The sequence below is a fragment of the Electrophorus electricus genome, chromosome 6 (genome assembly GCF_041902795.1).
Source record: "Electrophorus electricus isolate QZ-2024a chromosome 6, ASM4190279v1, whole genome shotgun sequence".
Lineage (NCBI taxonomy): Eukaryota > Metazoa > Chordata > Actinopteri > Gymnotiformes > Gymnotidae > Electrophorus > Electrophorus electricus.
This window is the reverse complement of record NC_137502.1, coordinates 25,654,290-25,665,750: the sequence shown is the minus strand read 5'-3', so window position 1 is coordinate 25,665,750 and position 11,461 is coordinate 25,654,290. Positions and strand designations below refer to the sequence as shown.

Below are 11,461 nucleotides of genomic sequence, written 5' to 3'. Positions count from 1 at the left end.
GAGTGCTGGGAGGCACCAAGCCCACCATGCAGATCACTTCAAGTCTGGTGTCATTTGTATCAGTGCTGTGGATGACTGTGTTCAGCCCTGCAGGATGTAAAGCAAAACCAGACAACTGCAGGTTGTGGACTGAGCCTCAGATGCCTGGCCTTTCTATGAATGGAGATTTTATGATCGGAGGGATTTTCACCATTCATTACTATACCAAATCAGGAGAGAACACCTTCACCACTATACCACCACAGCCACAGTGTTCTGGGAGGTCTGTCTATGAGGACGCAGTGGACAGAACAGAGAGCAGGGCATTTTGTTACAATTACAAAGAGAAATGATCATTACACACAATTATGTTGTTTTTTTTGTAGTCATGTGCTTCTTCTAGTATTAGTAACTTGAAACCGCTATATAAAAGACAGCAGGTGCTATTTTGTGTGATGGTTTGTAATTTAAGTCTGTCTTACCCTAAACAGCATGGACTTCAGGCAGCTGCGCTTCGCCCGTGCTTTGGAATTCGCCATCCGCGAGATCAACAACGAAACGGTTCTCCTGCCGGGCATCACATTAGGGTACCAGATACACGACTCGTGCTCTGACGTGCAGATGGCAATCAAATGTGCAGTTCAGTTTGCGAATGGCGTGGACCCCGTTTTCAATGAATCCTGTTCAAAATCTGTATCTGCCACTGTACCTGCTGTCGTGGGAGATTCTTCGTCTACTCCGTCAATTAGCATGGCCAGAATGCTTGGTCTTTTTGGAATACCACAGGTGAATCCAACAGACTGCAGCTTTCTTACCATAGCTGCGACATTAATACTTCTGGGAAAGTTACTTATAAATGGTGCCACGCCTCTATAGTTTAATGTAAGGCATAACCTTATGTGTAAGGTATCAAGATTCTTCGGTAGTAAGAATCAGGCTACTAAGTAACAAATAACAGTGCCTCCTCTCTATTCCTGCAGGTTAGTCATTCATCAAGCTGCGCGTGTCTGGGCGATAAGAGTCAGTTTCCTGCCTTTTTTAGGACCATACCGAGTGACCAACACCAAGCGGCCGCCTTGGCGAGAATGGTCAAACTCTTTGGCTGGACATGGATTGGGACAGTGCGCAGTGAGTCGGACTACGGGAATGATGGAATGGCTTCTTTTCTAAAGGCTGCGCATGAGGAGGGGATCTGTGTGGAGTACTCCGAGGCCTACTACAGAACACAACCGCACAGTAAACTAGAGAGTGTGGCAAACGTCATCCGCAGGTCCACGGCCCGGGTAATAGTAGCGTTTGCTAGCATAGGTGATATGAGGTTTCTTTTGGAGGAATTGGCAAAACCACCATCGCCTCGGCTTCAGTGGATTGGCACCTCGTCGTGGATCACACAGTCAGAGTTTCTGCGGTATAATATGTGCGCTGGTGCGATAGGTTTTGGGATCCCCAAATCAGTTATCCCAGGTTTTCGTGACTTTCTTCTAGACCTCTCTCCAGCACAAGCCTTGAAATCACCCATTCTAAAGGAATTTTGGGAGAGCTCGTTCAGCTGTAGCCTAAAAGGGAGAGCCGCAGGCGCTCGGGAATGTGATGGCAGTGAGGACATCCGCACGCTCCAGAACCCATACACAGACACGTCTCAGCTGCGCTTCTCTAACCTGGTGTACAAAGCTACATATGCCATAGCGCATGCTATACATGGTATTGTTTGTAATGACACGCAGTGCGACAAGACCTCTGAATTTGCACCGTGGCAGGTACATAACTGCTTCATTTAAAAACCTCAGTTTGCCTTAGAATCGCTGTTTTATGTATTAGATGCATATATGAAATGAAATATTGATGTATATTCATGAATAACAGAGCTGTATGTTTAGTGTTGTATGTAAAGATGGGTTGTATGTAAAGAGGAGCTTATCCAGTGTCACGACTTTTCATTAAGTTGTATCTATTACTCCAGATACTTGATCAGCTCAAGAGAGTGAACTTCACCACAAAGAATGGTTATCAGGTCAACTTTGATTCCAATGGAGATCCAGTGGCTGTCTATGAGCTCATAAACTGGCAGTTTATGAAAGATGGCACTTTAGACTTGGTGCCAGTGGGCTACTATGACTCATCCAAACCAAAAGGACAGGAGTTCAGAATAAGCAGTGCTATCAACTGGGTGGGAGGACAGACAGAGGTACAATATAACACACAATGTACTTAGTACAAAGCATTTTTGATTCATTTAATTTCTGATTCATGTTAGTGAAGGAAAAGCACAAAATACCATTCTATGGCACTCAAGCCTGGGTCTAAATACCCGCAAAGGATTTGTATTTGTGTCATTCTCTAATGTCTTTCTCAGGTGCCAGTGTCTGTGTGCAGTGAGAGCTGTCCTCCAGGAACCAGGAAAGCTGTGCAGAAGGGAAGGCCTGTCTGTTGCTATGACTGTATACCATGTGCAGAGGGCGAGATCAGTAACAAGACAGGTTGTGTATTACAGAGCATAATGTGGAATGAAGGTTTTTCTAGTTTTGTCTCCTGCCTTGATTCTCAGTTTACAGAATAAAGATCTGTCAATGCTCAGTGGACAGCAGAATATGTCCTTTGACACAGCTACATTCTGTATTGAATTAATTTATAGAAGCAGCAGTGTTATAATGACATTAGTAATACAGCAGGGTATTCCAAGTTCAAATTCATCAAGAGTAAATGTTATTGAAATATTTGCTTATATTTAAATGCATTTTTGTAAAACTGTTTGGAAAAAAAAAATATCACAGAACGAAGATTCATGGAAAATCAGTTTTACACACCCAATGAGTAAGTTGCCACAAAACTGACAGGATCCAAGACAAAAGAAAACCCAACATAGTCTGGGTGGCTCTAATAGTGAAACTATAGTCACTAAGATGAGGTTAACAGTAGCGATACAACCTTTTAAAATGACATGGTGGTTTTGAGAGGATCCTAGACAAAAAACACAACATGGCCTGAGTCGCTCCAACAATAAAATTATAGTCAGTGATACACTTTTTAGAGGCAGATTGGATGATTGCCTTGTGGGACTCTACTGTGTTCTGCAATGTGATGCCTTACCAGAGGATTGTTTCTGATATGTGGATCTGACAATGCTTTTCTTAGATTCTCTGGACTGTGTGCACTGCCCTCCTGAGTTCTGGCCTAATGCCAAACAAGACAGCTGCCTCCCCAAGCTTGTTGAGTTCCTCTCCTGGAATGACACTCTTGCCATCATCCTGATGGTGTTTTCCATCACTGGGGCCTTCATGGCTGTGTGTGTTACTGTTGTCTTCTACAAACACAGGGCATCTCCCATTGTACGAGCCAACAACTCAGAGCTGAGCTTCCTGCTGCTCTTCTCTTTGACTCTATGTTTCCTCTGTTCACTTACTTTCATTGGTCGGCCCTCTGAGTGGTCCTGTATGCTGCGTCACACAGCGTTTGGGATCACCTTCGTCCTCTGCATCTCCTGTGTTCTGGGGAAAACAATAGTGGTGTTAATGGCCTTCAGGGCTACAATTCCAGGGAGTAATGTCATGAAATGGTTTGGGCCTCCACAGCAGAGACTAAGTGTCCTTGCCTTCACTCTCATACAAGCTGTCATTTGTGTGATTTGGTTAAAAGTATCTCCTCCTTACCCTTTCAGAAATTTGAAGCACTACAAGGACAAGATCATTCTTGAATGTCATTTGGGTTCATCCATAGGTTTCTGGGCTGTACTGGGTTATATAGGACTCCTGGCTGTTTTGTGTTTTATTTTGGCTTTTCTAGCTCGCAAGTTACCTGATAACTTTAATGAAGCCAAATTCATCACATTCAGCATGCTCATATTCTGTGCGGTTTGGATCACCTTTATTCCAGCTTATGTCAGCTCTCCTGGAAAACTTACTGTAGCTGTGGAGATATTTGCTATTCTGGCTTCAAGCTTTGGTTTGATTATTTGTATTTTTGCTCCAAAATGTTTCATAATTGTTTTTAGACCATTGAAGAATACCAAGAAACACCTCATGGGCAAAGTACCCTCAAAGGCTCTCTGAGACCCTAACTCAGATAGCAAAAAACTTAAAGGTGCAGGATCATTATATAAACTGCAGCCAGTTATAATTAGACCTACATGTACACTGTAAGTCAATGTCAGCCATAAAGCTTTAGTCTCTGATTTATGTTTCTGTCAGCAAGCTTGATTAACTTAACATGCTTTCTATAACCAATCAAATGCATTAAATAAGTTTTAGATAATCTTTCAAAATCAGAAACCCATCAATCTCATCAGTTCACCCTCATTAATATATTATTTTGTCTTTTTATAAAATGTATAAAATATGTTAATGTTTAAATATATAATAAAATATATTTTATTTATAAAATATATTTCCCCAGTTCCCTTACAGGAACACACAATATCAGGAATTCAGGATCTTTATAGACTGCAATATGAGTTCAGACTTGGCTTTCTGATGTACTGGGCTACAGTTACCTCAGTGAGTGTGTGTGTAAAGTATTCACTATTTTAGCTTCCAGTCTTAGCCTGCTTTTCTGCTGGTTAGCACCAAAATATTACATTATTTTACTGAAACCTGAAACAACAAGCAGCATATACCAGGTAAAAGGACACCAAAAATGATACATTTTTATGTGTTTGTCTAACAAACCTAGTAAACTAAGCATCTAATGATCTAATGTTTATGCCTAATCATAATAGTAATCATAGTTACTATCTTTTGATTGTCCTAGTGTATCCCAAGTTCACAATTCAAATTAAGTGAAGGTTAGTTGGAATAGATTAGAATGCTGTTGTTATATATTATTCCATTAAGGCCAATGGATTGTCCTTAGTAAGAGGGTAAAAAAAGCCACCCAGAGTTTTGGTGTCCACCATATAGGATACTGTAATTTCTGCAGTTTATTCTAGATGAGTAAAGAAAAGTAAAGAGGGAAAGATAATAATTAATTCAGTCTCTGAGGTAATTTCCTGCAGTTCAATCATCAATAAAGACAACAGGCTCAGTGTTGCTGCATACATGCCCATGTTATCATGCTTCATCAATTATGTGACATGTTTTGGTCAGGAGAAAAACTTTTTTCTCCATACTTGTCTCTCAGTATGATAAATATCTTCCATTGAATATCAGGTTGTTTGTTGCTTCTTAACTCACCAGTGAGTTTGGAACAATGAACAGATTTATTTGAACCTACACACTCTAGACTCAAGTACCACATCTACAATCAACTGAAATTGCTTTAGTAACTTTATTTTGTGTAAAGCAAGTGGCAGTAATACACAGATGGTCAGGAAACTTTGGAAACCCTCTTTTCCAATTATGTTTGGTTCCCTAAAATGAGAGGATAATGTATGTAAAGGAGTTATAATTCTAACATAGTTCACTGGTATATACAATATATACAATATTCTATAGTACAGTATGAAAATAAATACATATAGTGATAAAACTGTCCAGCTGGACTAAGTGACACTTTCCAGTGATGATACTAGAGACACACACAACCCCCCCAATCATTTTGCATAAAACTGAATACAAAACCACACCTCATATGCATAGTTCACACCCACATTTCCAGATCATCACTGCAAGGTGGCTGTTTAAACCAGTGTAAAGCAGCCATCCAGACCTTAAGAGTGCTGGGAGGCACCAAGCCCACCATGCAGATCACTTCAAGTCTGGTGTCATTTGTATCAGTGCTGTGGATGACTGTGTTCAGCCCTGCAGGATGTAAAGCAAAACCAGACAACTGCAGGTTGTGGACTGAGCCTCAGATGCCTGGCCTTTCTATGAATGGAGATTTTATGATCGGAGGGATTTTCACCATTCATTACTATACCAAATCAGGAGAGAACACCTTCACCACTATACCACCACAGCCACAGTGTTCTGGGAGGTCTGTCTATGAGGACGCAGTGGACAGAACAGAGAGCAGGGCATTTTGTTACAATTACAAAGAGAAATGATCATTACACACAATTATGTTGTTTTTTTTGTAGTCATGTGCTTCTTCTAGTATTAGTAACTTGAAACCGCTATATAAAAGACAGCAGGTGCTATTTTGTGTGATGGTTTGTAATTTAAGTCTGTCTTACCCTAAACAGCATGGACTTCAGGCAGCTGCGCTTCGCCCGTGCTTTGGAATTCGCCATCCGCGAGATCAACAACGAAACGGTTCTCCTGCCGGGCATCACATTAGGGTACCAGATACACGACTCGTGCTCTGACGTGCAGATGGCAATCAAATGTGCAGTTCAGTTTGCGAATGGCGTGGACCCCGTTTTCAATGAATCCTGTTCAAAATCTGTATCTGCCACTGTACCTGCTGTCGTGGGAGATTCTTCGTCTACTCCGTCAATTAGCATGGCCAGAATGCTTGGTCTTTTTGGAATACCACAGGTGAATCCAACAGACTGCAGCTTTCTTACCATAGCTGCGACATTAATACTTCTGGGAAAGTTACTTATAAATGGTGCCACGCCTCTATAGTTTAATGTAAGGCATAACCTTATGTGTAAGGTATCAAGATTCTTCGGTAGTAAGAATCAGGCTACTAAGTAACAAATAACAGTGCCTCCTCTCTATTCCTGCAGGTTAGTCATTCATCAAGCTGCGCGTGTCTGGGCGATAAGAGTCAGTTTCCTGCCTTTTTTAGGACCATACCGAGTGACCAACACCAAGCGGCCGCCTTGGCGAGAATGGTCAAACTCTTTGGCTGGACATGGATTGGGACAGTGCGCAGTGAGTCGGACTACGGGAATGATGGAATGGCTTCTTTTCTAAAGGCTGCGCATGAGGAGGGGATCTGTGTGGAGTACTCCGAGGCCTACTACAGAACACAACCGCACAGTAAACTAGAGAGTGTGGCAAACGTCATCCGCAGGTCCACGGCCCGGGTAATAGTAGCGTTTGCTAGCATAGGTGATATGAGGTTTCTTTTGGAGGAATTGGCAAAACCACCATCGCCTCGGCTTCAGTGGATTGGCACCTCGTCGTGGATCACACAGTCAGAGTTTCTGCGGTATAATATGTGCGCTGGTGCGATAGGTTTTGGGATCCCCAAATCAGTTATCCCAGGTTTTCGTGACTTTCTTCTAGACCTGTCTCCAGCACAAGCCTTGAAATCACCCATTCTAAAGGAATTTTGGGAGAGCTCGTTCAGCTGTAGCCTAAAAGGGAGAGCCGCAGGCGCTCGGGAATGTGATGGCAGTGAGGACATCCGCACGCTCCAGAACCCATACACAGACACGTCTCAGCTGCGCTTCTCTAACCTGGTGTACAAAGCTACATATGCCATAGCGCATGCTATACATGGTATTGTTTGTAATGACACGCAGTGCGACAAGACCTCTGAATTTGCACCGTGGCAGGTACATAACTGCTTCATTTAAAAACCTCAGTTTGCCTTAGAATCGCTGTTTTATGTATTAGATGCATATATGAAATGAAATATTGATGTATATTCATGAATAACAGAGCTGTATGTTTAGTGTTGTATGTAAAGATGGGTTGTATGTAAAGAGGAGCTTATCCAGTGTCACGACTTTTCATTAAGTTGTATCTATTACTCCAGATACTTGATCAGCTCAAGAGAGTGAACTTCACCACAAAGAATGGTTATCAGGTCAACTTTGATTCCAATGGAGATCCAGTGGCTGTCTATGAGCTCATAAACTGGCAGTTTATGAAAGATGGCACTTTAGACTTGGTGCCAGTGGGCTACTATGACTCATCCAAACCAAAAGGACAGGAGTTCAGAATAAGCAGTGCTATCAACTGGGTGGGAGGACAGACAGAGGTACAATATAACACACAATGTACTTAGTACAAAGCATTTTTGATTCATTTAATTTCTGATTCATGTTAGTGAAGGAAAAGCACAAAATACCATTCTATGGCACTCAAGCCTGGGTCTAAATACCCGCAAAGGATTTGCATTTGTGTCATTCTCTAATGTCTTTCTCAGGTGCCAGTGTCTTTGTGCAGTGAGAGCTGTCCTCCAGGAACCAGGAAAGCTGTGCAGAAGGGAAGGCCTGTCTGTTGCTATGACTGTATACCATGTGCAGAGGGCGAGATCAGTAACAAGACAGGTTGTGTATTACAGAGCATAATGTGGAATGAAGGTTTTTCTAGTTTTGTCTCCTGCCTTGATTCTCAGTTTACAGAATAAAGATCTGTCAATGCTCAGTGGACAGCAGAATATGTCCTTTGACACAGCTACATTCTGTATTGAATTAATTTATAGAAGCAGCAGTGTTATAATGACATTAGTAATACAGCAGGGTATTCCAAGTTCAAATTCATCAAGAGTAAATGTTATTGAAATATTTGCTTATATTTAAATGCATTTTTGTAAAACTGTTTGGAAAAAAAAAATATCACAGAACGAAGATTCATGGAAAATCAGTTTTACACACCCAATGAGTAAGTTGCCACAAAACTGACAGGATCCAAGACAAAAGAAAACCCAACATAGTCTGGGTGGCTCTAATAGTGAAACTATAGTCACTAAGATGAGGTTAACAGTAGCGATACAACCTTTTAAAATGACATGGTGGTTTTGAGAGGATCCTAGACAAAAAACACAACATGGCCTGAGTCGCTCCAACAATAAAATTATAGTCAGTGATACACTTTTTAGAGGCAGATTGGATGATTGCCTTGTGGGACTCTACTGTGTTCTGCAATGTGATGCCTTACCAGAGGATTGTTTCTGATATGTGGATCTGACAATGCTTTTCTTAGATTCTCTGGACTGTGTGCACTGCCCTCCTGAGTTCTGGCCTAATGCCAAACAAGACAGCTGCCTCCCCAAGCTTGTTGAGTTCCTCTCCTGGAATGACACTCTTGCCATCATCCTGATGGTGTTTTCCATCACTGGGGCCTTCATGGCTGTGTGTGTTACTGTTGTCTTCTACAAACACAGGGCATCTCCCATTGTACGAGCCAACAACTCAGAGCTGAGCTTCCTGCTGCTCTTCTCTTTGACTCTATGTTTCCTCTGTTCACTTACTTTCATTGGTCGGCCCTCTGAGTGGTCCTGTATGCTGCGTCACACAGCGTTTGGGATCACCTTCGTCCTCTGCATCTCCTGTGTTCTGGGGAAAACAATAGTGGTGTTAATGGCCTTCAGGGCTACACTTCCAGGGAGTAATGTCATGAAATGGTTTGGGCCTCCACAGCAGAGACTAAGTGTCCTTGCCTTCACTCTCATACAAGCTGTCATTTGTGTGATTTGGTTAAAAGTATCTCCTCCTTACCCTTTCAGAAATTTGAAGCACTACAAGGACAAGATCATTCTTGAATGTCATTTGGGTTCATCCATAGGTTTCTGGGCTGTACTGGGTTATATAGGACTCCTGGCTGTTTTGTGTTTTATTTTGGCTTTTCTAGCTCGCAAGTTACCTGATAACTTTAATGAAGCCAAATTCATCACATTCAGCATGCTCATATTCTGTGCGGTTTGGATCACCTTTATTCCAGCTTATGTCAGCTCTCCTGGAAAACTTACTGTAGCTGTGGAGATATTTGCTATTCTGGCTTCAAGCTTTGGTTTGATTATTTGTATTTTTGCTCCAAAATGTTTCATAATTGTTTTTAGACCATTGAAGAATACCAAGAAACACCTCATGGGCAAAGTACCCTCAAAGGCTCTCTGAGACCCTAACTCAGATAGCAAAAAACTTAAAGGTGCAGGATCATTATATAAACTGCAGCCAGTTATAATTAGACCTACATGTACACTGTAAGTCAATGTCAGCCATAAAGCTTTAGTCTCTGATTTATGTTTCTGTCAGCAAGCTTGATTAACTTAACATGCTTTCTATAACCAATCAAATGCATTAAATAAGTTTTAGATAATCTTTCAAAATCAGAAACCCATCAATCTCATCAGTTCACCCTCATTAATATATTATTTTGTCTTTTTATAAAATGTATAAAATATGTTAATGTTTAAATATATAATAAAATATATTTTATTTATAAAATATATTTCCCCAGTTCCCTTACAGGAACACACAATATCAGGAATTCAGGATCTTTATAGACTGCAATATGAGTTCAGACTTGGCTTTCTGATGTACTGGGCTACAGTTACCTCAGTGAGTGTGTGTGTAAAGTATTCACTATTTTAGCTTCCAGTCTTAGCCTGCTTTTCTGCTGGTTAGCACCAAAATATTACATTATTTTACTGAAACCTGAAACAACAAGCAGCATATACCAGGTAAAAGGACACCAAAAATGATACATTTTTATGTGTTTGTCTAACAAACCTAGTAAACTAAGCATCTAATGATCTAATGTTTATGCCTAATCATAATAGTAATCATAGTTACTATCTTTTGATTGTCCTAGTGTATCCCAAGTTCACAATTCAAATTAAGTGAAGGTTAGTTGGAATAGATTAGAATGCTGTTGTTATATATTATTCCATTAAGGCCAATGGATTGTCCTTAGTAAGAGGGTAAAAAAAGCCACCCAGAGTTTTGGTGTCCACCATATAGGATACTGTAATTTCTGCAGTTTATTCTAGATGAGTAAAGAAAAGTAAAGAGGGAAAGATAATAATTAATTCAGTCTCTGAGGTAATTTCCTGCAGTTCAATCATCAATAAAGACAACAGGCTCAGTGTTGCTGCATACATGCCCATGTTATCATGCTTCATCAATTATGTGACATGTTTTGGTCAGGAGAAAAACTTTTTTCTCCATACTTGTCTCTCAGTATGATAAATATCTTCCATTGAATATCAGGTTGTTTGTTGCTTCTTAACTCACCAGTGAGTTTGGAACAATGAACAGATTTATTTGAACCTACACACTCTAGACTCAAGTACCACATCTACAATCAACTGAAATTGCTTTAGTAACTTTATTTTGTGTAAAGCAAGTGGCAGTAATACACAGATGGTCAGGAAACTTTGGAAACCCTCTTTTCCAATTATGTTTGGTTCCCTAAAATGAGAGGATAATGTATGTAAAGGAGTTATAATTCTAACATAGTTCACTGGTATATACAATATATACAATATTCTATAGTACAGTATGAAAATAAATACATATAGTGATAAAACTGTCCAGCTGGACTAAGTGACACTTTCCAGTGATGATACTAGAGACACACACAACCCCCCCAATCATTTTGCATAAAACTGAATACAAAACCACACCTCATATGCATAGTTCACACCCACATTTCCAGATCATCACTGCAAGGTGGCTGTTTAAACCAGTGTAAAGCAGCCATCCAGACCTTAAGAGTGCTGGGAGGCACCAAGCCCACCATGCAGATCACTTCAAGTCTGGTGTCATTTGTATCAGTGCTGTGGATGACTGTGTTCAGCCCTGCAGGATGTAAAGCAAAACCAGACAACTGCAGGTTGTGGACTGAGCCTCAGATGCCTGGCCTTTCTATGAATGGAGATTTTATGATCGGAGGGATTTTCACCATTCATTACTATACCAAATCAG

At 40.8% G+C, this 11,461-nt stretch overlaps 2 protein-coding genes across 2 annotated transcripts; both read left to right on the top strand.

Annotated features, from left to right (window-relative positions):
- Positions 1–471: 471 nt before the first annotated feature.
- Positions 472–4,239, top strand: LOC118241209 (extracellular calcium-sensing receptor-like). The gene is made up of 5 exons (XM_035525410.2): positions 472–765; positions 960–1,736; positions 1,940–2,164; positions 2,333–2,456; positions 3,112–4,239. The coding sequence occupies exons 1-5, from the start codon at positions 472–474 to the stop codon at positions 4,023–4,025; spliced, it is 2,334 nt and encodes a 777-aa protein (XP_035381303.2). The 3' UTR covers positions 4,026–4,239.
- A 1,856-nt stretch (positions 4,240–6,095) lies between these two features.
- On the top strand, positions 6,096–9,863 carry LOC118241210 (extracellular calcium-sensing receptor-like). Its single transcript, XM_035525411.2, has 5 exons — positions 6,096–6,389; positions 6,584–7,360; positions 7,564–7,788; positions 7,957–8,080; positions 8,736–9,863. Exons 1-5 carry the CDS (start codon positions 6,096–6,098, stop codon positions 9,647–9,649), a joined length of 2,334 nt encoding a protein of 777 aa, XP_035381304.2. The 3' UTR covers positions 9,650–9,863.
- Positions 9,864–11,461: the final 1,598 nt, after the last annotated feature.

What these genes read in the sequence shown, in the direction of transcription:
- LOC118241209 (XM_035525410.2), top strand. Translation starts at nt 472, where the DNA reads ATGGACTTCAGGCAGCTGCGCTTCGCCCGTGCTTTGGAATTCGCCATC. An exon ending in GTCTTTTTGGAATACCACAG is followed by an intron (nt 766 to 959) that starts GTGAATCCAACA and finishes CTATTCCTGCAG; the next exon opens with GTTAGTCATTCATCAAGCTG. An exon ending in GGGTGGGAGGACAGACAGAG is followed by an intron (nt 2,165 to 2,332) that starts GTACAATATAAC and finishes TGTCTTTCTCAG; the next exon opens with GTGCCAGTGTCTGTGTGCAG.
- LOC118241210 (XM_035525411.2), top strand. Translation starts at nt 6,096, where the DNA reads ATGGACTTCAGGCAGCTGCGCTTCGCCCGTGCTTTGGAATTCGCCATC. An exon ending in GTCTTTTTGGAATACCACAG is followed by an intron (nt 6,390 to 6,583) that starts GTGAATCCAACA and finishes CTATTCCTGCAG; the next exon opens with GTTAGTCATTCATCAAGCTG. An exon ending in CTGAATTTGCACCGTGGCAG is followed by an intron (nt 7,361 to 7,563) that starts GTACATAACTGC and finishes CTATTACTCCAG; the next exon opens with ATACTTGATCAGCTCAAGAG.